General features: G+C 44.0%; 2 protein-coding genes across 7 annotated transcripts in view; both read right to left on the reverse strand.

Annotated features, from left to right (window-relative positions):
• Positions 1 to 742: 742 nt before the first annotated feature.
• On the reverse strand, positions 743 to 26,478 carry LOC144693824 (uncharacterized). Of its 2 annotated transcripts, none has more exons than XM_078563891.1 (2): positions 26,340 to 26,478; positions 743 to 3,379 (listed from the first exon to the last, which is right to left on the reverse strand). In XM_078563891.1, the coding sequence occupies exons 1-2, from the start codon at positions 26,350 to 26,352 to the stop codon at positions 1,395 to 1,397; spliced, it is 1,998 nt and encodes a 665-aa protein (XP_078420017.1). In that variant the 5' UTR covers positions 26,353 to 26,478; the 3' UTR covers positions 743 to 1,394. The 2 variants fall into 2 exon arrangements, with proteins under 2 accessions (XP_078420017.1, XP_078420018.1); XM_078563892.1 differs by lacking the exon at positions 26,340 to 26,478 and adding an exon at positions 5,293 to 5,359.
• Positions 17,669 to 26,799, reverse strand: part of LOC144693823 (polyamine-transporting ATPase 13A3-like) — a 176,470-nt gene continuing 167,339 nt past the window's right edge. For all 5 annotated transcript variants that reach the window (XM_078563888.1, XM_078563886.1, XM_078563890.1 and 2 more), the window contains one exon: positions 17,669 to 26,611. In XM_078563888.1, the coding sequence (XP_078420014.1) occupies positions 26,399 to 26,611 (213 nt within the window). In that variant the 3' untranslated portion in view covers positions 17,669 to 26,398. The remainder of the gene's footprint in view (positions 26,612 to 26,799) is intronic.

Genomic DNA, 26,799 nt, shown 5'->3' on the forward strand with positions numbered 1-26,799 from the left:
AGGACTATTTCAAGGAAGAGCAGTGGAGTTATCCCTGCTATCCTGACCAAAATTTATCCATTAATCAATCAACATCACCAAACAGATTATTTGGTCATTATCACATTTCTGTTTGCGGGAGCTTGCTGAATGTAAATTGGCTGCTGTGTTTCCTACATTGCAATAGTGACTGCAATTCAAAAGCACTTCAATGGCTGTAAAGAGCTATGAGATGTCCTGTAGTCATGAAAGGTGCTGTATAAATGCAAAACAAAAACAGAATTACCTGGAAAAACTCAGCAGGTCTGGCAGCATTGGCGGAGAAGAAATCGGTTAACGTTTCGAGCCTTCATGGCCCTTCAAGTTTGTCTTTCTTTATATACTTACTGGCTGATAGCAGCATGCACATTTTCTGCCTTTGAATTAATTCAGCACTATAGGAAACATTACAATGCCTGGCTACTATAATTTATTGTCTACTACTAAGTTGCCTTTCCTTCTTTTGTGGCTACAAATTTCCTATTATGTAAATTTACAATTGGCCTGCAAAGAAAAGACTTATGAGCTTGGTTCCAGGGTCAGGGATATTCAGTTAAATAGTTAGATTAGAGAAGAGAAGGTTGAGAAGGCATTTAATGATGATGTTCAAAATCATGAGGGATCAAGCAGAGCTGGCAGAGAGAAACAGTTTCCATTGCTGGAAGGTTCGAGAACCAGAGGACATGAATTTAAAGTGATTGACAAAAGTATCAATAGTGACATGAGGATAAGTTGTTTATTGCAAAAAGTTACAGATTCAATCGTGGCTTTCAAAGTGCTGCCAGAAAAGGGTGGGGGAGCGTTACTAGCTGAATTGCTCCGGCAGAGATCGAGCATGGCACAATGGGTCAAATGGCCTCCTTCTGTTTTGTGACCATTCTAAGATTCCTCTGCTGCATTGTGCCTGTTTAGCATTCCTCCATTGCTTGTGTTCTTCTTTTTCATACATACAGGTTTCCCAATTTCTGGGTAAAAAATAGCGGTTCCAAAACCAACAGTATAAAACCTTTTGTCATTTCAAGTGGGCAAAAAACTGCTGTCAGAAAAGCCTGCAGCAAAATGCTTTAAATGCCAATTACAAAAGCATTAACGACTCCATTGACATCTGCCAACTTAAAATACTTAAACTTACACCACCAGATTTGGCAACTGTACACACCCATATTTTATGTCAACAAAATTTAAAAAGAGTGAATTTCCCACATCTAAAACATGAAACTATATTGCCCTTTAAATGAAGTCATAAGTGGCTTTTAAGGGAATGAGTTTTCTGTGTCCATCACCTACCATGATATTTGCATTATGGCGGAGGCCTGTTATATGAATTCTTCATCCAAACATCTGGTAAGTTATGCCTCATTCATACCCAGGAAAATCTATTCAATCTCATCTTGGGCATGTTCAGTAAGTCTCAAAAGAACAACAGGTACAATGAATGTATTCATTTGATGGTGCAAGATTTTTCTAATAACAAACAGAATATAGAAAACAATAATTGTAAGACATAACTGTATGGCACCCAGAATGATATGCAAAAACAGAATGATTTTGCATGGAATTTTTGCAAGTCCCAGGTCCTTAATATTCTTCATTCTCTCATTATGAAGCATTGTTCCAGGTGTTGAGTTGCCGTTGGTTACAGAGGCGGTAGAAGGATCATCCACTGTTGTAAAGCTCATGGGCTCTGTAGAGGTGTCTTCTCTGGTTTGGGGGATAGAATCTGTGATTGTCTGAATGGATGCATCATTCACATTCCATGTTTGCAATGTTTCTGATTGTGCAGTATACTCAGAACAATGCTGTTCTGTTGAGCACTTGGTTGCCTGAACGTAAGCGTCCATTTTTGAGGTAATATTTGTCGGTGAGGTGGATTTAGTTGAGGGCTGTGTTCTCTTGGTGGCTGGACTTGTTGAAAGGATGGAATGCACAGAAAAATTGCAGCTCAGTTGGTTATCATGTAATGTTTGAATAGGCTGGCCATAAAAATCAATTGGAGTTTCACAAATTATTTCATTGAGCTTAATTACTTTCTCCTTGTTTTTCACAATCCAATTTTTTAAATAAGAAATCCAACAGTCACAGTTCCAACTATTATTGTACAAACGAACTTCCTTTATACTTGGTAAGAAATCAAATAGTCCTTGTGGGACATTTTGCAATCTGTTCTTGTCTAACTGAATGATGTTCAGACTATTCAAGTTCTTAAAAACGTTTCCAGCAAGAGCGTAAAGTTGGTTGGAAAACAGTGAGAGGTACAACAGTTTCCGAAGGTTACTAAATATATCCTCACTTAAAACAGAAAGCTGGTTTTCATGAAGATAAAGCACTTGAAGGTCATTAAGGCCGCTAAATTTATTCTTTGAGAGGATGGCAATTTTGTTTTGATTCAAGGCCAACAATTTTAAATTAGTCAAATTACTGAAGACATGATCCGGAAGAGTGACAAGCTGATTATCATACAAAAATAATTTCTCCAGTTTCTTCATTTTACCAAATGTGCTATCTGAAAGTTGCACTAGTTCATTAGAAAACATTGACAATATATTAAGGTTGGGCAAGTTATGAAAAATTCTTGGTGGCAGTTCAACTAATCTATTTTGGGATATGAATAATTTCTCCAGGTTCTGCAATTGAGAAAAGACATCACTAGAAAGATTTTCAATACTATTAACATCAAGCTTAAGCTCAGTAAGATTTAACAATTTATCAAAGAGGCCTGAAGGAATATCAGTAAGTCTATTTTCATATAGTCTAAGAATTTGAAGATTTCTTAGCTTGTCAAATATGTTTGCTGGAAGAACACGGAGTACATTTCCCCCTAAATGCAGTTTAGTAAGACATTCAAGATGGTCAAAAATGCCACTAGGAAGGGTTTGTAGTTTATTTCGATGTAAGTAAAGTTCTTTAAGTTTTATAAGGTAATCAAATAGACCTGGATCTATTTTGGTTAGCCTGTTCATATTTAAATAAAGTTGCTTAAGATTAACCAGTGTGTGAAAAACTCCAACAGGCAGTACTTCCAGTAAACTATTTGCCACCATAAGTGAACTAAGATTGTTAAGATTATTGAAAACTCCTTCAGAAACACAAGTCAGGAGACTACCATTCAGCACAAGTTGTTTCAAAAATATTTGACCTGCAAAGCCATTCTCTTCTAGCTTGGTTATCTTCGTGTCTACCAGGTGCAGCACAGATAAATTTGTTGGCAAAGGTGCAGGTACTTTTATAACTATCTTTCCACCTCCAATTCCACATTTAGCAACAGTAGCCTGGCAATGACATTCCTCCGGACAGTTGAAACATTGGCTGATTATCTGCAAACTCACAAAGATATACAAGTACTGCACTGTCGCCATTTCACCTGGAAATTGAATGGACATGATAATGTTCCAGTAAGAATGTCTCAGTAAAGATCAAATCTTATTTCAAAAATTGAGGATTTTTTAGTACATTTTTGTTGTTACATGAATAAAATCATAATATGAACTAAGTGCACCTATGCAGAATTGTAACAAGTTAAATGAACTTGACCATTTTCAGTTCAGAAATTAAAGAGGCTAAAGGTTGCTAAGGTGAAAAGATTAAAGCATAATGAGAGAAAAACTAGACTTTGGTCAATTTAAGTCTGGACCCATAAAAAAATGTGACTGCCACAAAATATGCCGTCCACAAGTATGAAATATGTTTTTTTCTGGTCCTGGCAAAATACTTTACCTGTACTACTGAAATTGTAATCTATTTGGAGAATATATATTGAAGTAGTGAAAGTCCAGTTGGTGTTCCCCTCAATGGGGCTGGTTGATAGTTAACACCTGTCTCCTATAATTAAACCTGGATAGGTGAAGTTTGACCAACACATGGTCAACAAGTCACAGTATCAGTTGTGATCTATTTTGGGGGGGGATATGGAGTAGATCTGTCAATATTGGCCCCAGTTTTTGAAACTATCAAATTTTGAAGCCTTCAAATTTAAACTTATTCTAATGCTCCTCCATTAGAATAAAGCATAAGTCCTCCGAAAATACCCCTAGCACCAGAAAATTGCCTATAAAAGTCATCTAATTTTGTTTTTGGTATTACTGATAAGTTCTGGCCATTTTGTTGAATCTTAATATATATTAGAGGCTTCACCACAATGGCCCAGTTGGATAAATGTTGTATCTACTTTCAAACTGAGCTACACAGATCGGGAAGACAAAGTTAGGTTAAGGGACATATCTGTATGAGGTACCTGATCCCAGCCAAGGTAGTGGAACACAATGATTGGTGCCAATGCCTCTACGTTTGGGAAAAGGGTGGTAGAGAGGAACTTGCTAGTATTCCCAAACTCCAAAAGCAATCGACTAAAAATTGTAGCATTCCCAATTTGGTATTACCATCACGCCACCCTACCTTGAATTGCTGGAATTCACAGAAGATACTGGAGCTAGTGTTTTTATTTAATCATGTTTGCATCTAGGTTTCTTTCCACATGTTAAAGGAAATAAGAAAATAAAAATTTTGGTGTCGCCTGCTAGGTCAGCATTTATTGCCCATCCTTAATTGCCCTTGAGAAGGTGGTGGTAAGCTGCCTTCTTGAACTGCTGCAGGCACACCCACAGTGCTGTTCGGAAGGGAGTTCCAGGATTTTGACCCAGCAACAATGAAGGTACGGTGATATATTTCCAAGTCAGGATGATGAGTGGCTTGAGGTGAATTTCCAGGTGGTGGCCTGCCCATGTGCCTGCTGCCCTTGTCCTTATAGGTGGTAGTGGTCGTGGGTTTGGAAGGTGCTATATAAGGAGCCTTGGTGAATTCCAGCCGTGCATCTTGTAGATGGTACACACTGCTGCTCCTGTGCATCAGTGGTGGTGGAGGGAGTGAATGTTTGTGGATGGGGCGACAATTAAGCTGTTGTTTTGTCCTGGATAGTGTCATGCTTTTTAGTGTTGTTGGAGCTGCACTCATCCAGGCAAGTGCAGAGTATTACATCACACTCCTGGCTTGTGCCTTGTAGATGGTGGACAGGCTTTGGGGAGTCAGGAGGTGAGTTACTCGCAGCAGGATCCCTAGCCTCTGCCCAATAGTATAACACACAGCTGAGAAGTTGGGTTTTATTGTAACCGGTTGTACCAGAATAATTAAGATGCCTTTTTTCTTTCCAGTAATGACGAATTTGCTAAATATTTTCAGGATGCTTTTTTAGTTCAGATTTCCACAATTTATAACTTTTATATTTTCTTAAGAATTTTTCCCTATAGCAATGTATTTAACATTGCATTCTATCTACCATACCTTATTGCAGCCATTTAATTTGTCCCAGTCACTTCAATATCAATCTCTTCTACACGGTTCACCTGGCCACATGCTGTATTTCCTGCAAATTTTATATTACATGACAAAATAAATATTTGACTGTCTTACCTTCACTGAAAATTGGTCCAGCTCACAAAAGAGTGAATCGCTTAATAAATGGTTGTCCACAAACAAGCAATATAAGGCAATGACTTTGTAATGTTTCAAAAGGAAGTGTGGCTTTTGATATTCACATGATAAAGAAATGGACAGGAAGTCTTGCTGCCATGTCATAATGATGACATGAATTTGCTCTTCATAGTGTAATAGACAAAAAAATGTTGCACTGGCTCAAGGTTTCTTTAAAAACACACACATTGGGGGGGGGGGGGGGGGGTGGATTTTATGAAGCCTGCAAGAGTGGGAAAGATGGAGCAGAATTTTACAGCAGCGGGATTTTACATTCCTGCTGAAGTCAATGGGGTTGAGAATGGCTCACCGCATTTTACAGCCCCGTCCCCGCCGAAACGGGGCCGTAAAATTCTGCCCCATGGTGTGCTGGGTGACTGAATTAGGCGAGAACCAAAATTTCAATTTCCCAATAGCAGGTTGAGATGCAGAGATTAAGTCAGCAGGGTGTTAGTGGCAGGTTGGGCCTCAAACCGTCCAATGGTAGGTTTCCACTTGTAATACAAGTGGGAACCCACTACAGGACTACACCTGAACTGGACGAGCCATATAAATACTGTGGCTACAAGAGCAGGTCAGGGGCTAGGAAGCCTGCAGCGAGTAACTCACCTCCTGACTCCTGGCTATGCAGAACTCAGCAATGTTAACTCTCCCTATTGTTTGTGTCGATGTGTGCACACCAGAGATAAGTGCAACCCTGATTTTGCAAATCTTAGGCAAACAATTTGGAACGTTAAAAAAAAAGTCGGCATTAATAGATTGCGTTTTGGTACCTCAAAGCATTCTTGTTCTGTAAGTATCTCATCTATCTTAACACAGAACAGCAACCTTTCCTTGTGAACTGCACAAAATAACAATTTTATACACATGGGCCAGAATTTTCTCGTCGGCGTGCGGGGCCAGCCCCTACACGCCAATGCGTAAAATGACGCGCGGTGATGTCGGGCAAGCGTCCCAACGTCACCGCGCGCCATCGCGATATTTAGGTGGGCGGGCGTGCAAGATCTCCAATGCGTGCCTGCCATTTTTTCGGGGCCCGTGCGATCTTCAGGACGTCGCACAGGCGCAACGGGCAGACGGGTAGACCACATTTGTATAAACCTCATCCATGGGCGGGATAAGAGGGGTGAGTGGGGTCGTGAGTGTTATTTGTCAGACATTTAATGCTTCAAGTTACTTATACTTGCCTGTGTGAGCAGGAATACTTCAAAACTCTTCACAGCTGCCTGGACAAGAACAAAAGCCTTCAGGTCAGGACTCTGAGCAAACATCATTTCTGCGGCCTTACTGGTTTCAGGAAGCCTTCCCTGAGCATGGGAATGGGAGTCATGCTATTCACTGGAGGCACCTCCTCTGAGGGGGGAGGGCTAGAAGGGGGAGGAGGCCAGGAGCCCACATTCAGCCTCCAGGGTAGCCACCTTAGGGAGGAGAGGGACAGGCAGAAGGGGCGCAGGGCCAACAGGAAGTCTAAGGAGGAAGGGGCTGCAGAAGACGCCACTATTCTGCAACCAGGGTATACAGGCAGCAAAGCAGATACCTCAATATGTCTGAGGTGCAGTGCCGAAGGAGGCTTCGTCTCTCAAGGGAGACAATCACCTCCATCTGTCAGATGGCCCTGAGATCTGTGCCAACTGTGTGGGTGGACACCCCATGCCAGTGGCTCTGAAGGTCACGGCTGCCCTCAACTTCTATGCCTCCGGCTCTTTCCAGGGGTCGGTGGGTGATCTTTGCGGAGTTTCCCAGTCAGCTGTCCACACTTGTGTCAAACAGGTGACAGACGCTCTGTTCAGACGTGCATTGACTTTCGTCCACTACCACTGGGACCAGGCCAGACAGACAGAGCGAGCCAGAGGCTTCGCAGCAATTGCTGGCTTCCCCCGCGTCCAGGGTGCTATAGACTGTACACATGTGGCCATCAAGGCACCAGCAGGTGAGCCCGGTGCCTTCGTCAACAGGAAGGGCTTCCACTCCATGAACGTGCAGATAGTGTGTGATCACAGGATGCAGATTCTACAAGTCTGTGCAAGGTACCCTGGCAACTCCCATGATGCCTACATCCTCAGACACTCCCAGATGCCGGGGCTTTTCAGTGCTCCAGCCCAGCTTGATGGATGGCTGCTGGGTGACAAGGGCTATCCCCTCAGAAGGTGGCACATGATGCCTCTCCAACATCCAAGAACAGAAGCTGAGCAGCGGTATAACAGGAGCCACGCCTCCACAAAGGCTGTGCTGAAGAGAACCATCGGCCTACTCAAGATGCGCTTCCGATGCCTGGACCGCTCAGGGGCCGCACTCCAATACCCCCCAGATCGTGTGTCGTTGATAGTGGTTGCACGCTGCACTCTCCACAATCTGGTGCTGGAAAGGGGCGACACAGTGGATGAAGAAGATGTAGACGCAGTTGCTCCAGGTGCACACGATGAGTCCAACAGTGAGTCCGAGGATGAGCACGCACAGGAGAACGCTGAGCGGATAGACGCTGATCCGGGTATATTCCAGGGAGGCAGGGACACCCGGGAGGCTTTAATCCAAAGGACCTTCAGCTAGCCCACCACAGATGGACCTCCAACACAAGCAAGAGCTGCAGGCTTCATACTCCATACTCGATACCTGAGTGCAAAATCTGCCTGGGTAGGAACATAAACTAAGGGCATTGTCAATAAAGCTCAATGTCAAACAACTCACTCATAATACCATGGGTTCCCATCCACCTGCAGAAGCAAGGAATCACCCTGAGCCATGCTCACATATCAAAATTTAATGATTTCATAAAATGAAGTACAAAAAAATAATTACAAAGTTTTTACGCATCACACTGAGTGGTCATGAACTAATAGTGGGGCAACATAAAACCACCAGTGAGAAACCCGTGGTGTGCCTAAGGTGCCTTAAGTTTATGTTTGTGGGTGCTATGTCTAGGTGCTGTCCCCTCGCTGGCACTGGCATCTGAGACAGCCTGCTCACTGTGCTGTCCTGTTGGCCTCGATGACTTTGGCGGTCGTCGGAGCGGCCAGTTCCACATCTGGCATCTCCCCAGTCATCGCAGCCTCATCGGATGCCACTGTCACTGGCGGAGGAGCTGCTGCCCTCATCCAGAGCGCCCTGAGAGGAGCCCACAGAGACAACAAGCAGCTCCTGCGGTGACGTAAGGTCGCTTCGGACCTCCCTGCTCACCGTTGATGGATGGGCACCGAGCTGGGATACTTGATGCCCAAACCATCTCCTACACTGGCACTGACCAACTGGGGTCAATGCCACTGTGAGGGCTTGCAGGTCCGAGTGCAAGACCAGGAGGCCCTGACTGTTCTCCTGGAGGAGCCTCTCTACGAGAGTTGCCACTCTCTCCATGGAGGAAGCGTGGCGCTCGGCCATGAGGCTCATTGCATCGGCAATGCTCTGCCTGGACTCCTCCAGAACAGGCACCATGCCACGCATAGCTTCATGTATCTCTGCCAGATCCTCCCGCATACTCTGCTGCACTTCCAGCGTTTGCTGCCTCACAGGCCACTCCAGAGTCACATCATCAGCCATCGGCCGAGCATTTGCCTTGTCCCCAGCAGTCCTCCGACTGCTGGCGTCATAGGCATTCTCTGTCTCCACCCGCACTTCAAGTACGTGTGAAGTGCCCTCACTGCTGTGCCCCGGGACACTAGCCGATGATCTAATTCCCACTGAAGTGCTTGTATCTGTGCTGGCGCCTGCCTGGCAGAGATGGTGTGATGCTGGTGAGTCCAATTGTTCAGGGCCCTCAGGGTGAGAAGTGGCCCCTCTGCCTCCTCTTCCCGGTCCTGCTCCGGTGATGCTGAAAGGAAGAACAAGGACCTTTGATGAGTTACAGTGCAGGCAATGTCAATGTGCATGCTGCTCCCTTGGATCATTATGCGCTCATCCTTCCATAATCAATGGTCAACCCATGTTGCAAACTTCAATCACTGAGCATTCAGCAATGCCATGGCTGCTGGGACACACATGGTGACCTCAGTGCCCGGCAATCGTACCTCCCCGTGGCACCCCAGCCTCACCACCACCGGTGGACCTGGGCGCATGGCGCCTCTCCAGATCCATCACCTCCTGCTTGTATCTGGTCATGATGGCCAACTGGGCCTGGCCTTCGCCAGTCTGCATCCGCTTGGTGGAATTGTGCGCAGTCTTCTCCTGAAAAAGAGAGAGGAGCATTGATGAGTACACCCTGTACCTGAATTCCCATCACATCCCTGCCACCCCAACTATAGTGGGACGTTGCAGGGCTCCAGTGCTTTGTCATTCCGTAGCTGCGGCACACTCACACCAAGAAGCCAGATCTGACCACCCGCCCCTGCCTTGCCCACATGCTGCCTCGATCACATTTGGCACCACACGGTCTAACCTTGCAAAGCAAGGAGGCACAAGCACGTGGAACGCAAAGGGCAGCAGATGGATTGGTGCCCCACCACCTGGAAGCTCCCCTCCCAGCATGTCAGCACCCCGACTTTGACATATTTCGCAGTTCCAACACTGTGCCTAGGTGCAGATAAGAACTAGAAGCAGGTGTAGGCAATTCAGCCCCTCGAGCCTGCCCCGCCATTCAATACGATCATGGCTGATCTCATTTCGGCCTCAACTCCAATTTCCCGCCCTCTCCCCACAACCTTTCAACCCGTTACTAATTAAAATTCTGTCTATCTCCTCCTTAAATTTACTCAGCGTCCCGGCATCCACTGCACCCGGAGGTAGTGAATTCTACAGATTCACGACCCTTTGAGAAAAGTAATTCCTTTTCATCTCTGATTTAAATCTACCACCCCTTAGCCTAAAACTATGGCCTCTCATTCTAGAATGCCCCACAAGGGGAAACATCCACTTTACTTCTACTTTGTCTATCCCCTTTAGCATCTTATATACCTCAATTAAATCTCCTCTCATCCTTCTAAACTCTAGCGAGTATAGGCCTAAACTGCTCAATCTCTCCTCATAAGACAAGCCCCGCATCTCTGGAATCAATCTAGTGAACCTCCTCTGAACTGCCTCCAATGCAACTACATCCTCAAGTAAGGGGACCAAAACTGTGCACAGTACTCCAGGTGCGGTCTCACCAATGCCTTGCACAGTTGCAACAACACTTTCCTATTTTTATACTCTATTCTTTTAGCAATAAATGCCAAAATTCCATTTCCCTTCCTTATTACCTGCTGTACCTGCATACTAGCTTTCAGCAATTCATGCACAAGGACACCCAGATCCCTCTGCACTGAAGCATTCTGAAGTTTCTCTCCATTTAAATAATAAGTCGCCTTTTTATTCTTCCGACCTAAATGGATAACCTCACAATTACCCACGTTAAACTCCATCTGCCAAATTTTGGCCCATTCACCTAACCTGTCCATATCCATTTGTAAATTTCTTATTTCTTCATTGCAACTTACTTGCCCACCTATTTTGGTGTCATCTGCAAATTTAGCTATAGTATCTTTATCCCTGAATCCAAGTCATTAATATAGATTGTAAATAGTTGGGGCCCAAGGACCGAACCCTGTGGCACCCCACTAGTTACAGCTTGCCATCCAGAAAAAGACTCATTTATCCCGACTCTCTGCTTTCTGTTGGTTAGCCAATCTTCTATCCAAGCTAATATATTACTCCTAACTCCATATGATCTTATCTTGTGTATTAATCTTTTGTGTGGCACCTTATCAAAGGCCTTCTGGATGTCCAGATATACCACATCTACAGGATCCCCATTATCCACTTTGCTTGTCACATCTTCAAAGAACTCTAGCAAATTAGTCAAACACGATTTACTCGTCATAAAACCATGCTGACTCTGATGGATTGCATTTTGACTTTCCAAATGTCCCATTACTATTTCCTTAATTCCAACAATTTCCCGACTATATATGTTAAACTAACTGGTCTATAGTTTCCTACTTTCTGAATAAGGGCATTTATAATAATAATATATTAGCATTTTTCCGATCCACTGGAACCTTTCCAGAATCCATGGAATTTTGGAATATTATAGTCAATGCATCCACTATCTCCGCTGCTACTTCCTTTAAGACCCTGGGATGTAGGCCATCAGGTCCTGGGGACTTGTCACCCTTTAATCCCAATAGTTTGCTCAGTACTTTTTCCCTAGTGATGGTGATTGTTATAAGTTCCTCCTTCTCTGTACCTGTTACTATTGGGGCAGTACTAGTGTCCTCCACCGTGAAGACTGAGGCAAAATATTGATTAAGCGTCTCTGCCATTTCTGCATTCCCCATTTTCATCCTCCAAGGGACCAACATTCACTTTAGCTACTCTCTTTTTATACACTTGTAGAAGCTTTTGCTATCAGTTTTTACATTTTGCGCTAGTTTTCTTTCATAATTTACCTTTGCTCTTTTCATTTTTTTTTAGTAACCCTTTGTTGACCTTTAAAAGTTTCCCAATCTTCCAGCCTGTCATGGGCCTTTGCAATTTGGTATGCCTTAGTTTTTGCCTTTAAGTTATCTTTAACTTCCTTGCTTAGCCATGGATACTTTTTTCCCCCTCTTACCATCTTTCTTCCTCTTTGGAATATATTTTACTTGGGAGGAATTGAATATCTCTTTAAATATCTGCCACTGTTCATCAACTGTCCTACCTTGTAGTCTTTCTGCCCAGTCCATTAGGGCCAAATCTGCCCTCATGCTTATGTAGTTACTTTTGTTTAACTCCAGAACACTAGTGTGGGACTCAAGTTTCTCACTCTCAAACTGAACTTGAAATTCTAGCATGCTATGATCACTCTTCCCTCGAGGATCCTTTACTATGAGATCATTAATTAATCCCATCTCATTACACAAAACCAAATCCAGAATAACATGCTCCCTGGTTGGCTCCACAACATATTACTCCAAGAAACAATCCCTAATACACTCTACCAACTCTCCCTCGAGTTTACCCTTGCCAATTTGATTAGTCCAGTCTATATGCATATTAAAATCACCCATGATTATTGCCGTGCCTTTCTTACATGCTCCCATTATTTCCTGGTTTATACTGTGCCCTACTGCTGAACTACTGTTGGAGACCTATAGATTACTCCCACCAGGGACTTCTTTTCCTTGCTATTTCTTATTTCTACCTAGACTGACTATGTCTTGCTCTCCAGTGCCTATATCATTTCTCACTCTAGCACTGATCTCTTCCTTTACTAACAAAGCGACACCACCTCCTTTTCTTTCCTGCCTATCCTTCTAAAACACTGAGTATCCTTGGATATTCAACTCCCAAACCTGTTCTCCCTATAACCACGTCTCAGTAATCGCCACCAAATCATACCTATTTATCGCTATTTGCACTGTTAACTCATTAGTTTTATTCCGAATGCTACGCATATTCAGATACAAAGCCTTTAAGTTTGCCCTATTGTCAATTTTCCCTACTCTTGTATGACTCTTTGGTGCAATATGGCATTCACACACTGTTCCTTCCTTTCACTTTTTGGTAACAATCAGCCTCATCACTAACCTGCACTCTTACCCTCTCCTTAAACTTTGATTTTTTATATTTCCATGCAACTGAACCCTCCCCCACACTATTTAGTTTAAGCCCTATCTACAACCCTAGTTATGCGTTTCGCCAGGACACTGGTCCCAGCTTGATTCAAGTGGAGCACACCTGAACGGAATAGCTCCTTCTTTCCCCAGTACTGGTGCCAATGTCCCATGAATTCGAACCCATTTCTCCCACACCAATCTTTGAGCCACACATTTACCACTTTAATCTTTTTGACCCTGTGCCAATTAGCTCGTGGCTCAGGTAGCAATCCGGAGATTATTACCTTTCTCGTTCTGCTTTTTAATTTAGCCCCCAGCTGCTCATATTCCCTCAGCAGAACCTCTTTCCTCTTTCTACCTATGTCATCGATGCCTACATGGATCACGATAACTGGATCTTTCCCCTCCCACTCCAAAATCCTCTGCAGCCCAGGTGAGATATCCTTAACCCTGGCACCAGGAAGGCAATACAGCCTTCAGGACTCTCGATCCTGGCTACAGAGAGCAGTATCTATTCCCCTAACTATACTATCCCTGATTACAATGACATTTCTCTTTTCTCCCCCCACTTGAATGGCTCCCTGTACCACGATGCTATGGTCAGTTTGCTCATCCTCCCTATAGTCCCCACTCTTGTCCACACAGGGACGAAGAATCTCGAACCTGTTGGATAAGGGCAAGGGCTGAGGTTCCTGCAGTGCTACCTCCTGGATCTGTCTACCTGCCTCACTCATAGTCACACCCTCCTGTCCCTGACCACTGGCCGAATTTAAGGTAGTTAATCTAAGGGGTGTGACTGTCTCCTGAAAGACAGTGTCCAGATAACTCTCCCCCTCCCTTATGTGTCGCAGTGTCCGAAGCTCAGACTCCAGCTCATCAACTCTGAGCTGGAGTTCCTCGAGCAACCAACATTTGCTACAGTTGTGGTCACTAGGAACCACAATGGGGTCCACCAGCTCCCACATCATGCAGTTACAACACATTGCCTGGCCCTGCATCTCTATTTTGTTGAATTAGTTTTTCAATTGGTTTTTAAATTTCCTGCTGCTCTTTAGTTTATCAACCTGTAAAACATTTCTCCTATTTACCTTCAATCTGGAAGCAAGTTAGAATAGAGATTCAAAATACACTTTTTAAAATCAACTGGAACTCGCTCTCTCTGCTGAATTGAAACTGAAGTGTTAGGCCTCTGATCCTGGGCCCCAGTAGTCACCTTTAAACTGAAATCAACTTAGAATAGGTAGTTTAAACTAGCAGTTACTTACCAACCAATGAACTTATGGTTTTCCTGTAATGTCACTCTGCTTTTTTTCACTCGGCAACATTGACTGCAGAGAACACTCTTCCCAGACTTCTTCATGGCAACGGTGACTGCAGAGGACACTCTTCCCAGACTGCTTCACGGCGATGGTGACGGCAGAAGACACACTTCCCAGACTGCTTCACAGCGATGGTGACTGCAGAGGACACACTTCCCAGACTGCTTCATGGCGAAGGTGACTGTAGAGGACACTCTTCCCAGACTGCTTCACGGAGACAGTGACTGCAGGGGACACTCTTCTCAGACTCCCTGAGGTTGCCCCCAAAACTGTACTCTGGGTATCAGTGTCACATATGCTGTGGGTGCAGAACACAACTCAGCACTACTCTCACAGGGTGAACTAGGCATGGGCATATCTGCTGGCCCATGAAGGATTCAATCCTGTAACTGCACTCAGATTTTGGGGTTGGTGGGGGAGGGGGTGGGGGGTGGGTGAGGAGGGATGCCTTGGGTGGAAAGCCTACCTGCTGTGTTAAGTGACCAATGCCAACATGGTACTCACCCTTCCCGAGCGCAAGAGGTCATTGAATGGCTTGCGGCACTGGGCCCATGTGCGTCGCACCACGTCACGGGAGCTGACTATCTCTCTTACCTAGTCCCAGGCATGTTTGGTCAGATGGGGGGGGGGGAATGGACCTCTGCCTCCCGTCCCTCGGAACGAGGACCTCCTACCGTCTCCTTCAGGAGGGCAGCTAGGCCCTCATCAGAAAACCGGGGGGGGGGGGGCACACTGCCCCGTTGCCCTACCCTCCTGTCTGACCTGCTCTCCAGCAGCACCCTGGGGAACCCTTCTACTGGCCATGATGAACAGCCTTTGCAAGGCTGTCAGCGCTGTATTTGAACAGGCCACCGGGTCGCCATTGGATCCGGCGGCCATTGTACGCCCACTGCTGCCCGCCCACTCCTGCTGTTCTTGGGAGCCGCGCTTCACGCTGGGCAGGCCTTAATTGGCTTGCCCGCGTAAAATGGCGGCACGAAGCTGATTGTGGGCGGCGATTGGCTCCACATCCGCCCGCGCCTGCTCCCGAGTGGCCCGCCCAATGGAGAGAAAATTCTCCCCATAACATTAATTATACCATTACAGTTTATAATTCTAATAAATACAACTTATGCTATGCATTTTTCTCTCATGAATTAAAGTTTACATTTATATAGCACCTTTAACAGAGAAAAATATCAATGCAACTGTTGGATGGATAATCAGAAAAAAATAGATACCAAGGCCAAGGAGAAATTAGAAGGAATGACAAGAAGCCTGGTCAAAGACGTGGGTTTTAAGGTGGATCTGAAAGGAGAGGGAATTGGAGAAGCAGAAGGGTTTACGGAGGGAATTTCAGAGTCTGAATGGCAGTCAATGGTAGGGATGGAGGAAGGAGGGGTTCGTGAGAAGCCCAGAAAAAGAAGAGATTTTTGGAAAGGGTTGCTGGCCTAAAAGCTATGGAGGAAAGGTGTGGCGAGGCATGGGAGGATTTAAGCACAAGGATAAGCATTTAAATTTGATACATTTGGTGGATCAGGGTCTATGGTGATCCAACAGTGACCAAGTTAAAGATAGTAACAACAAGATAAGAACAAAAAACTACTGCGGATGCTGGAAATCCAAAAGATAGTACTAAATTAGATGAATAGGCTAATAATGCTCAGTAAAGATAAACGTAATGAGTGATCTCTTGCTCTAATGAAACTTGCAACATACTGCCTAACCATCTTTTCACAAAAATTGATCATAAAGTGGAAACTTGATAAGCAGCAGGCATTTTTATTCTTGAAAGACCATAATTACGAACTAGGCCAAGGAATGAAATCCAGCTCTACAAATACCCTACTATACATTAGTATGAAATAGAATGCATTCAAGGTACTTTTCTAGATCAGTATGTCAAGGAACCAAGTAAGGAACAGGATACTTTAGATCCAGTATGTGAAGAAAATTTACATGTGAAGAATAAGAATCTATGGCCTGAATTTTTCAGGTGGCAGGTGGGCTGGATGGGAGCGGGCAGGGGCAGTCGCAGAGCCGATCGCTACCTGCATCGGCTCCGCACCGCCATTTTACATAGGTGGGCCAATTAAGGCCCGTCCAGTGTAAGATGCGAGCCGTAGCACTCAGTGCTACCTTTGTGAGCCGGGGGCAGGAGGGAGAGTCGGGGCCAGCGCTCTTTTGTGCATGTCGCAAAAGAGCGCTTTAATCTCCATGAGGCAAGGAGCTGCCTCAGGGAGATTGAAGGGCTTTTGAAATTATTAAATAAATGGATTTAAAATTTAATTAGACATGTCCCCCTCATGTGACTGTGTCACATGAGATGGGACATGTTTTTATATTTAGGAAAATTTTAAAATTTAATTAATAAAAACTTTAGGCAACCTCACCCCGCTTGTGGATAAGGTTTCCTAAAAAACGTGACGGCCGACTGGCCTTTTCGCCTGCCTGCCAACCTTAAGGTTGGACGGGCAGCTTTAACAATTACATTAATCACTTCCTTAATGACCTTAATAAGCCGTTGAATTATCAGCAGGCGCACAGCCGACTACGGCTCGTGCCGACCAAACGAAATATCGTGCAAGAGCGCGATGCCAACGGGATACACGCCTGACGTTGTCATGCGTCATTTCACGCGTTGGCGTGTCAGGCCCCCCCCTGCACGCAGACTGAAAAATCCTGCCCTATATATAAATGTGAATCCACTTAATTTGGTAGTCCTGATGCCACTGATTTTTTTCTTTTGTGGGACATAGGTATTGCTGGCTAGACCAGCATTTGTTGCCCATCCTGAACCACCCTTCAGAAGGTGGTGGTGAGCTGCCTTCTTGCACTGCTGTAGTCCATGTAGTATAGGTGCACCCACACTGCTGATCGGAAGGGAGCTCTGGTAATATAGTTCCAAGTCAGGATGGTGTGTGGCTTGGAAGGGAATTTGCAAGTGGTTGTTTTCCCATGCAGCTGCTGCCCTTGCCCTTCTAGGTGGTAGAGGTCATGGGTTTGGAAGGCGCTGTCGAAGAAGCCTTGGTGAGTTGCTGCAGTGTGTCTTGTATATGGCACACACTGCTGCCACTGTGCATCGGTAGTGAAGGGAGTGAATATTTAAAGTGGTGGATGGGTTGCCTAGATTTCTACCACATTTACTCCAATTATGAAAAGACTGTATTCACTTGCTCTTCTACCTCCATCTGCCACAGACAGCTTGGACTTGTGCTTTATCAATTGGGTAGCCTTCACCAAAGGGTGCTAATTCAGCCAATGAGGTAGAGTTAATTAAAATGAGTACATTGTCTTTGGCAGAGTATTAGGAGAAAATTTTGATTTGTTCCAATGAACTTCCTCTCCACACAATAAAAATAATCTGAAGCTGACAGTCACAGATTTGTAAAATGTTTATTCTTTTGTAATAAGCAGGATTTACAAGATTGAGGTTATAATAATAGCATGACATGAGCATGCTGTAAGTAAACTAAATGAATGTTATGTATTTACAGACATTAAGGAAATCTACTACCAAATATTTTATACAACAATACAATTAAGAGCTATGTAAATCAAAATAAATAAAATAAATTACAAGTAGAAAATGTAATTTTATATACAAAATCTTGTAAAAGTTTAAAATGTTAATTTCAAGATGTAAAGCAAATTCGGGAAGCTAGAATATTTTATTTGGTTAAATATTTTTGAGCATTATTTGTAAATTGTATGGGGCAGATTTCAAGGTATTTAAGAAAAACTACAGTCCTACAACTGACATATTCTAAAATAAAACTCCCTGAGGAATAAAGGTTTGTTTAAACATATAAAATTACAAAAAGTATTTTTACTCAAAATTAAAATATAATTGATATTTTTCATTGTTTGTAAAATGGTTCCTAAATCAGTGTATTATTAACCGTATTTGCTTTCATGATCTTCCAAATAAACATAGTTTCAATGGTTAATTGCCAACCTCTTGCACAGTAGCTATTGTTCTTATTCAAATACATACATTACCAAAAAATGCAGCATTCCAAAATTCCATCATGAAAGAAAACAACAAATTCTGGAACAGAACAGATTCCATCTGGATGAAGTAGACAGGCATGCAAAATGAGTCAGTTACTTCTAAAAATCTTAAAAGTCACTTCAAACTAAAAAAAATATGCAAACGCTGCTCAACTAATTGCTCACTCTTTTTTTAAGAAAGATGTTTCTGCAGCAGAAAACTGATTAAGAATAAAGTCAGCAAATGGGTTTGTATTTTAAGTCAGTTTTTTTTTAAATGGTTAAATATATATTCTATGTAAAAATATCCAGTTCCAGGACCAGTAGTTTTAAACACTGAAGAGTAAACAACCTGATATTTATAAGCTTCTGTCTCAAAAGCACTGAAATCATTTCATTTTCTGGGAATTCTTAATGAATATGGAGTGTTACAACTTAAACTTGCAACTACATTACTGAAGTAAAAACAGAAAATGCTGGAAAAACTCAGCAGGTTTGGCAACATCTGTGGAGAGACAAACAGAGTTAACATTCAAGTCCGTATGACTCTTCATCATTAATGATGTATTGACATTGGAAAGGAGAAAGGAGTTAATCTGTCTCCATTTGGGGCAGTAGTTATTCCTCAGTTGGCAGACAATGAGTAAGGTAAGATACGAAATCATGTAAAATCAAAAGGGCACTTGCCACTTTCGAGGATTTTCGAACTAGATTTCCATGGCTTTCTTTTACTGTGGATTCAGTGCTGCATTATTTTTAGCTCTTAGTCATAGATGACATTTTAGAATATGATTTTATTAAGTGATGTTCAAACTACTCAATCTTTGAAAATAACTCCTGCAGAAAATGCTGTTGCAACATTTTCACATGAATCTAGCATTTTGAATCACCTCCCAACAACATGCATTTATATAGCACCTTTAACGTAGTAACACATTGCAAGGTCATTCACAGGAGTTTTGACAAATAAAAATTGACACCGAGTCATGCAAGGAGATACTGGATCAGATGAACAAAAGTTGGTCAAAGAAGTGTGTTTTAAGGAGTGTCTTAAAGGAGAAAAGAGAGGTTGTGAGGTAGAGGGGTTTAGGGAGGGTATTTCGGAGTCTATGGCCTTAGTAATATACATTATCAGGCTGGTGTTTGTTATTCTAATGGAAAACCACTCTAGATCGACTCTGAGCCAATGCCAATCTCCTATTGCAGTGAATGGAACCATTACAGGATGCACACTTAGGTCAAAACGTGACCCAGGGTGGAAACATCTCAGAGACTAAGTCGATATTCTCTTATACATACATATGCAGTTGAAGTGGCTACTTTGCATAGAAAATACTTCCCACAGACATTCCTCACTCCCATTTGACAAAGAGGGAAAAATCTATTTTGCATAGGACCAAAACCTTTTACATACATGCAATAATTAAATATATTTGCATGAAATTAAATGCATTTGCTGTTAAAAGTAATGGCATCAAATCAAACCTTAAAATTACAGATAAACAAGTGGATTTTTTTCTTTACAACATAAGCATATAAGACACAACCATGCAGATCTGCATTCGGTTGGAAACCTCAGGATGTCCAGAAGCAAAAATGAAAACAGACACAAAAAAAGACACAGATGGTGGGGTGGATGTAGGTGGGAATTTAATTTTGAATCTAAAGATGAGCACCTATATTTACTCTTTATTATGATTCATGCATCATGAATAACTCTCACAATAGTTCTGTGAAAAAGCTAAAGCAGCACATCTGCCTTGAAGTTGAGCACAAAACTGCTGATCAACCATTTAAAAAGTTAAGGCTAATAGCATAAGTTGCATAAGCTCACAAAACAGATGTTTTTGAGCTGCATCTATATGTAGTTAACCAGGCAGAAAATATTGCAGAAGAATGTTTTGCTTTTCACCCGCCAATCTGAACAAAATGATTTTATTGTGCCTTTACCAATGATCGGTCTTGGACTTAGTCCAAATGAATATAAATTGATTTGATTAACAGCTGGTACTCTTGATCTTGTCATAGTAACAAAAGATTGTCCATCTTAAGCCTGTACAGTGCAATCTATATGGAACAGGTCAAAGAGATGCCATTTCAATTTCTTGAGCCAAATAAAAATCAAAAGCCACTTTCGCTAAGAACCCACAGCATGAATTGTGTAAAAAAGGGATACCACATTGGTTCCAGTTGAGAAATGTTTAAAATTTCCTCAGTTGTTCCCATTTTCACATCTTACCGCATTCACATGTATTAAAACTGGAAAATATACTTCATTAGTTCCACTGTTGTCAGACCCCAATAATTTAACACATTGAATCTATGTAGTGAACTAGATTCTTTGCAGCCAAATTGAAGGGATAATTTAAAAGTCACATCACAATATTCCAAGTGCACATTATGTTATTTCTACCTCTGCTTCAACTAACAAAAAATTGCAGTGATATGGCACCTTTAAAATAGTAACATACCCCAAGGTAGTTCAAAGGGACATAATCAGATGAAAACTGACATTGAACCAAAGAGACATTGTGAAGAGTGGCCAAAGGCTTGGTCAAAGACGTAAGTTTTAAGAAGCATTGTAATGGAGGAGAAAAATAGGTAGAGAGGTTTAAGGGAGAGAATTTCAAAGAATAGGGCTTAGACAGCTGAAGGCACCACCGGCAATGGTGGGGTGAAGGAAGTAGGAGATGTACAAGTGGAATCAGTGGCTGGGAAACAGAATTTACATTGGAGCTGAAAGTAATAGCCATTCCACTCCATGTAGCAGTGAGTTCCACATTCTCACCCATCTCTGAGAGAAGAAATTTCTAGTGAATTCTTTATTTTATCTGTTCATGGCTATCTTTTATTTGTTTTATCCTCGTTCTGGACTCACCAACATCATTCTTCACATCCCAAATTAATAAAAACTTCTATGAGCCACCTGTTTTCCAGATTAAAGAAGCTCCAAACCAGCTCAATTTCTCCTGACAGCTACATTCTCTCAATTCTGCTAACATCCTTGTTCATCTTTTCTGCAATTGCTTCTAACCATTGTGCATTAAAAACACACCCACATAAATCTTTCCATACATTGTTCATTTCTGAGGGCAGGAGGGTATGTTCAATAAAGCACTTCAAGGAATTATGCAAAGTTTTCCACTTGCACACTCTGCACAGAGCTTCACTCACAGGGAGCACATAATGACAAATTGCATATGCCCCTTCCATGATTTTCACGCTATTAAAATTCATGCATGAAAAGCTGTGGACTCCTTACCAGTACGACTCTGTACTACACTGCATGACTTATGTTATTGCTTCGTGACTTTTTAATGCTATACTTTTGCAAAATTTTAGTACAATACTATTGATTTCTGTTTGGCTTCCATTAGCAAAACACAGTGACCTGAATTTCACGCTGGACGTACGCACCAAGTGGGCGGGCCCGGAATCCGATCCCAGGCAAGATCGCATTTCCAGCACGATTTCACACTGGGTGGCCAATTAAGGGCCGCCCAGCATGAAACGCTTCTGCTCAATCATCGGATGGGCCGGGTAGGGATGGGAGCCTATCGGGCGCCGGGTCCAATGGCAGAGGCACCTCCCTGAAGGCTGCCAGGGGACACTTTTTGCTTTGGAGTTGTTTGACGAATCACCTTTTTTTTGAGCTTCAATGGCACCTGCACCTGCTGGGCACGCCAGACCGTAGGGCATGTCCTGTGAGCACTTGGCCCCCTGGTTCCCAGATGAGTGCCTGGGAACATTTGTAGAGGAGATCAGTGCCAGGCGGGACGTCCTCATCCCCAGGGATGGCAAGAGGGGGTCACCATACTTGACCAAGAAAGCATGGGCAGAGGTGGCAGCCCAGATCAGCGGCCATGATGTTGTGCGGTGGACATGGGTGCAGTGCTGCAAAAGATTCAACCATCTGCTGCGCTCAGCAAGGGCAAGTACCAAGTTGGCATGGATCTGTGTGGGGAAGTGTTAACGGCTAGTTGTCCCCTCATGGTGCTCAGGGGTGTAAGAGCCTAAGTGCCAACTGTCAATGACATCAGCACCAGCCAAGGCTGTGAACTCTGGCTGCTTAACATGATTGCATTGCGGGTTAAGGGCCACAACTCTGATGTGCCCTGCAAGATGTTCCTCAGGTGGGGTTGGCCAGGCTACAATGGCACCGCAGGTAGAGAGTGGACTAGTCAATGCTCCTCTGTCCTGCCTAGAGAGCAGAAGCCATAACAACATCGAGAGGTCAAGGACGGATGGAGGCTTCCCAATCCTGCTCATATTGATGAGGTACAAGATGGATGTCTTACAAGATGGAGTACCAACACCCAGCTCAGTTCACTGGTTGTGGAGAGGCAAGGGTCTCTGATGAAGGTAAGAGTGCAGTGCACAGATGTGAGTGTGTCGGAGTGAGTAAGCATTGTTGTTTGTCTCAGCTGTAATGGAAACCTCAAACCTGGAGTCCCCATTGTTCATTGAAAGATGATGGCACCATGATGCAGATCTCCATTGTCTCACCAGCCCGCCTAGCACGCACCGTGACAGTGTAATGACCAATGCTAATGACATGTCATTTTTCTCCCCTAGAATTGCCATCCACTCAATGAGCACAGGACCCCAATGAGCCACCCTTGACGCCGGAAGACCAGTGCCTTCAGATGCACCTGTATCACATCCCCTCTCTGCACCAAGCACCAGTACAGATACCAGCACCTTGGTGTGCATTAGATCATCAGCTACAATATAGGTGCACAGCGCTGAGGGCACAGCCCACGTGCACGAGATGCAGATGGAGGCAGAGTGTGCCCAGGGCACCAGCAGTTGGAGGACTGCTGGAGACCAGGACCAAGCTGAGTCTGAGGCGGATGACAAGCCTCCGGAGTTGCCCATTATGCGACACATGCTGGATGTCCAGCGGGATGCGCAGGAGGGCCTGGCGGAGATTCCTGAGGGTTTGCGTGCCATGGTCTATGTCATGGAGGAGTCCATGTGGAGCATGAGCACTGCGTTGACCCTCAGCGCCGAGCACACTGCCTCCTCCATTAAGAGAGTGGCGACTCTCATGGAAAGGCAACTCCAGGAACAGAATTGGGGGTTCCTGAGGTTGAGCTCAGACCTACAAGCCCTCACATAGGCAATGACCTCAGAAGGTCTCTTCCAGTGAGAGAGATGGACGAGGCACCTAGTACCTCTGCTAGGTTCCCGTCCATTAATGGCGAGCGGGAAGGTCCAGAGTGACCTCACGTTGGTGAATGAACTGCTTGTCATTTCTGGGGGCTCCTCTCAGGGCGCTCTGGATGACAGCAGCAGCTCCTCCTCCGCTCTGCCAGCGACCATGGCCATGATGACTGAGGAGTGCCTGGCCATGGCGCTGGACTCTCCCTCCAAGACGGGGTCTGCACAGACTCCACTGGCCAGAGGACGACCGCCAAGGTAAATCAAGGTCAACAGGACAGCAGAGTTAGCAGTCTGCCTCTAATGCCGCTGCCAGCAAGGGGGCTCACCAAGACGCAGCACTTGCAATTGTAAACTTAAGCCACCGTGAGCATAATAGGGACTTTTCATGGGTGATCTTCTGTTTTGCCATGTTTCGTTAATTTGTTTACTGGTGTCACCATTGATGCTTACATTTTCATTTTCTGTGAGTATTACATTATATAAATTTTGCTTTTGCGTTAATGGCCTGAGTAAACTTCATTTTAAGATGCAGGGCACACCACTAACTCATGCTGGATGTGAGTGGCTCTAAACTTTATTGCACAGGTACTGAGTGGACTTTGGGTTCAATGGGATGGGTCATTTTAAACATCCGGTGAGGTGTTGGCACCCCTGGCTTGAGTTAGAAGCATTGCCTTGGCAGCCTAGCTGAAGGAATGTTGAATCAAGGCCTCCCTAGTGTCCCTGCCTCCCTGAAGGTTCCGGAGGTCTGCCTCCACGTCCTCACCGTTTTCCTCCCTGGGCTCCTCTTCTGATCTACCACTGGAGTCATTACCTGTGGCTTGTGGAGCTGCCTCAAGATCCTTTTCCTCCAGTGGGTTCCCCTTGCCAGAGCCAGATTGTGGAGAGTACAGCATGCAATGACTATCAGAGAAACATGCTCTGGAGGGTATTGTAGTGTTCCCCCTGCACAATCCAGGCACCTGAATCTCATCTTCAACAGATCTATGGTCCTCTCTATCACCACCCTTGTGAAGGCATAACTCTGATTATACCACTGCTATGGTTCTGTTCTTGGGTGCCAGAGAGACGACATAAGCCACCTTTTCATCCACCTTTTGGATAACCACTGCCACCCAGCAGCCATCAATCCAATCAGGCTGGAGCACTGAAGAGCCTCGGCACCTGTGAGTTTCGGAGGAGGTAGGTGTCATGGGAGCTGCCAGGGAGCTTGCACAGACTTGCAGAATCTGCGTCTTGTGGTCACAAACAATCTGCACGTTCATGGAGTGGAATCCCTTCCTGTTGGCGAAGGCACCCAGCTCACCCACTGTAGCGCTTTGATGGCCCTTGTGTAGTCGATGGCACCCTGGGTGCAGGGGAACCCAGTAATTCCAGCAAAGCCTCTGGCTCGCTCAGCCAGGCTGGCCTCATCCATTCGGAAATGAATAAATGTCATGACCCACCAGAACAGAGCATCAGTCACCAGCTTCACACAAGTTGTGGGCAGCTGATTGGGACACTCCACACAGATCCACCACTGACCCCTGGAAAGGGCTGGAGGAATAGGAGTTGAGGGCTACTGTGACCTTCAGAGCCAGTGGCATGGGGTGGCCACTTACACAGTTGGACATGATCTACAGCCCAATCATCTGATCACAGTCTCCTTGGAAAGGCGGAGCGTCCTTCGGCACTGTGCCTCGGATAGATTGAGGTAGCTGCATTGCTGCCTATACACTGTGGCAACAGGATAGTAGTGTCTTCTGCAGCCCCTTCCGCCTTGGAACTCCCTGATGGCCCTGCGTCCCCTATGCCTGTGCCTCTCCTCCCACAGGTCACTGCCAGATTGTGGACGCTGCCTACAGACACCTGGCCTCCTCTCTCTTCTGTCCCTCTCTTCTTCCTCAGAGGAGGTGCCACAAGTGGAGTACACAATCCCCATTACCAGAGAAACAGAAGGCTGTCTGGTGACTGGAAGGGTCCACACTGTATAAATCCTCCAGGGGCCTTGGAGACACCTATGAGTCCTGAAATGAAGACTAGCAATGTAATGACTGAAGCTCAAAACAGAGATAAAGCTGTCAAGTTTCATTAAGCAGCCAGCAGCAAACTATCTCCTAAACCCCACACCACTCGCAATAGCAATGCTCCAGGCCCTTTTTATCCTGCCCTTGGAGGACAATTCGTTAAAAATGGCTGCCTGCCTGCCAGTGCGATGAGTGCGAAATCACACAGGCAATGTAAAATAGAGTACAATTGGCTTTCTAATGGCCTTAATTGGCCCTTTGTCAGCAGGTTCGGCTCTGACCTCTGTGCGCACCTGCCGACCTAATATTGCACGTGCGCAGTTGACCATGGGATGTAAAATTCAGGCCAGTAAGAAATTTTGGGTTGTGCTTCAACTCTTGCACATGAAGCAAAACCTATGTTTGTTCAGAAAAAAATCCGACAGTCCACTATACTGAATTTCAGTTTCTACTAATATAAGAATATACTTTTTCTTATTTGCTCTTTACTATGTAGAAATTAAATTGGTGTTCAGAGATTGGTCAGCTGAGCTGCACACATGCAGTTCACTACATACAAGAAGCTTTTCCTTCCCTCAAACAGGCTGTATAATTTTGCTGTCATTATGTTAAAACTGCACTCAAATCTACATTACTTTTAGGCCTGAACACCACAAATTAAAGAAAAATTCTGTTTTGAAAATTGAAAATATTTATCTAATTTATTTTTGCTGTTTCACATTAAACTTTATTATTTTAATCATTCTAAAATTGCTTTACCTCCATCTCATTATTTAAAAAAAAAACATGCTTCTCTATAACCTAAGTCCCTCTTTTCCCCCAAAACAAATAAAATCAATTGCTGGTTAACAAGTTCTTCACATATAGTTTATATAATCTTGGATAATCATTGCCTTTTCTCATCATTGTTATCTTTCACCACGCTACCAAAATATTGTATTGTTGACTTGATTCAAAGTATTTTCCGTTCAGCTATTGTAATTATTTGGCATGCACTGTTCTCATCGGGTTTCTTTTTTGCTTCTGTGGTTGTTTTAGGCTTTGGAGGCCAATCAGGATCAACCAATAACTCCTGGGCTAGATGCATATACTTGGCCTTTGGTTTTCGTTTATCAGAGCAGAAGACAAATGATAAGCACCTTTTGCTTTTTCGGTCAAGGACTTCCTTTAGAAATGCAGAAGAAAAAGTTAAAATTAAGATGCTGATTTGATTTTAAAAATTTTTAAAGAAACAAAAAATATTTACAAGTAATGTAAGGCTTGCACTAATTTTCATTTCAATTTTCTGCATGAAACATGATTAGCTATACCACAAATTTCTATATTTTCAAAGCCTATTTCTGTCATAAGTTC

This window comes from Cetorhinus maximus, chromosome 19, assembly GCF_964194155.1.
Source record: "Cetorhinus maximus chromosome 19, sCetMax3.hap1.1, whole genome shotgun sequence".
Taxonomy (NCBI): Eukaryota; Metazoa; Chordata; class Chondrichthyes; order Lamniformes; family Cetorhinidae; genus Cetorhinus; species Cetorhinus maximus.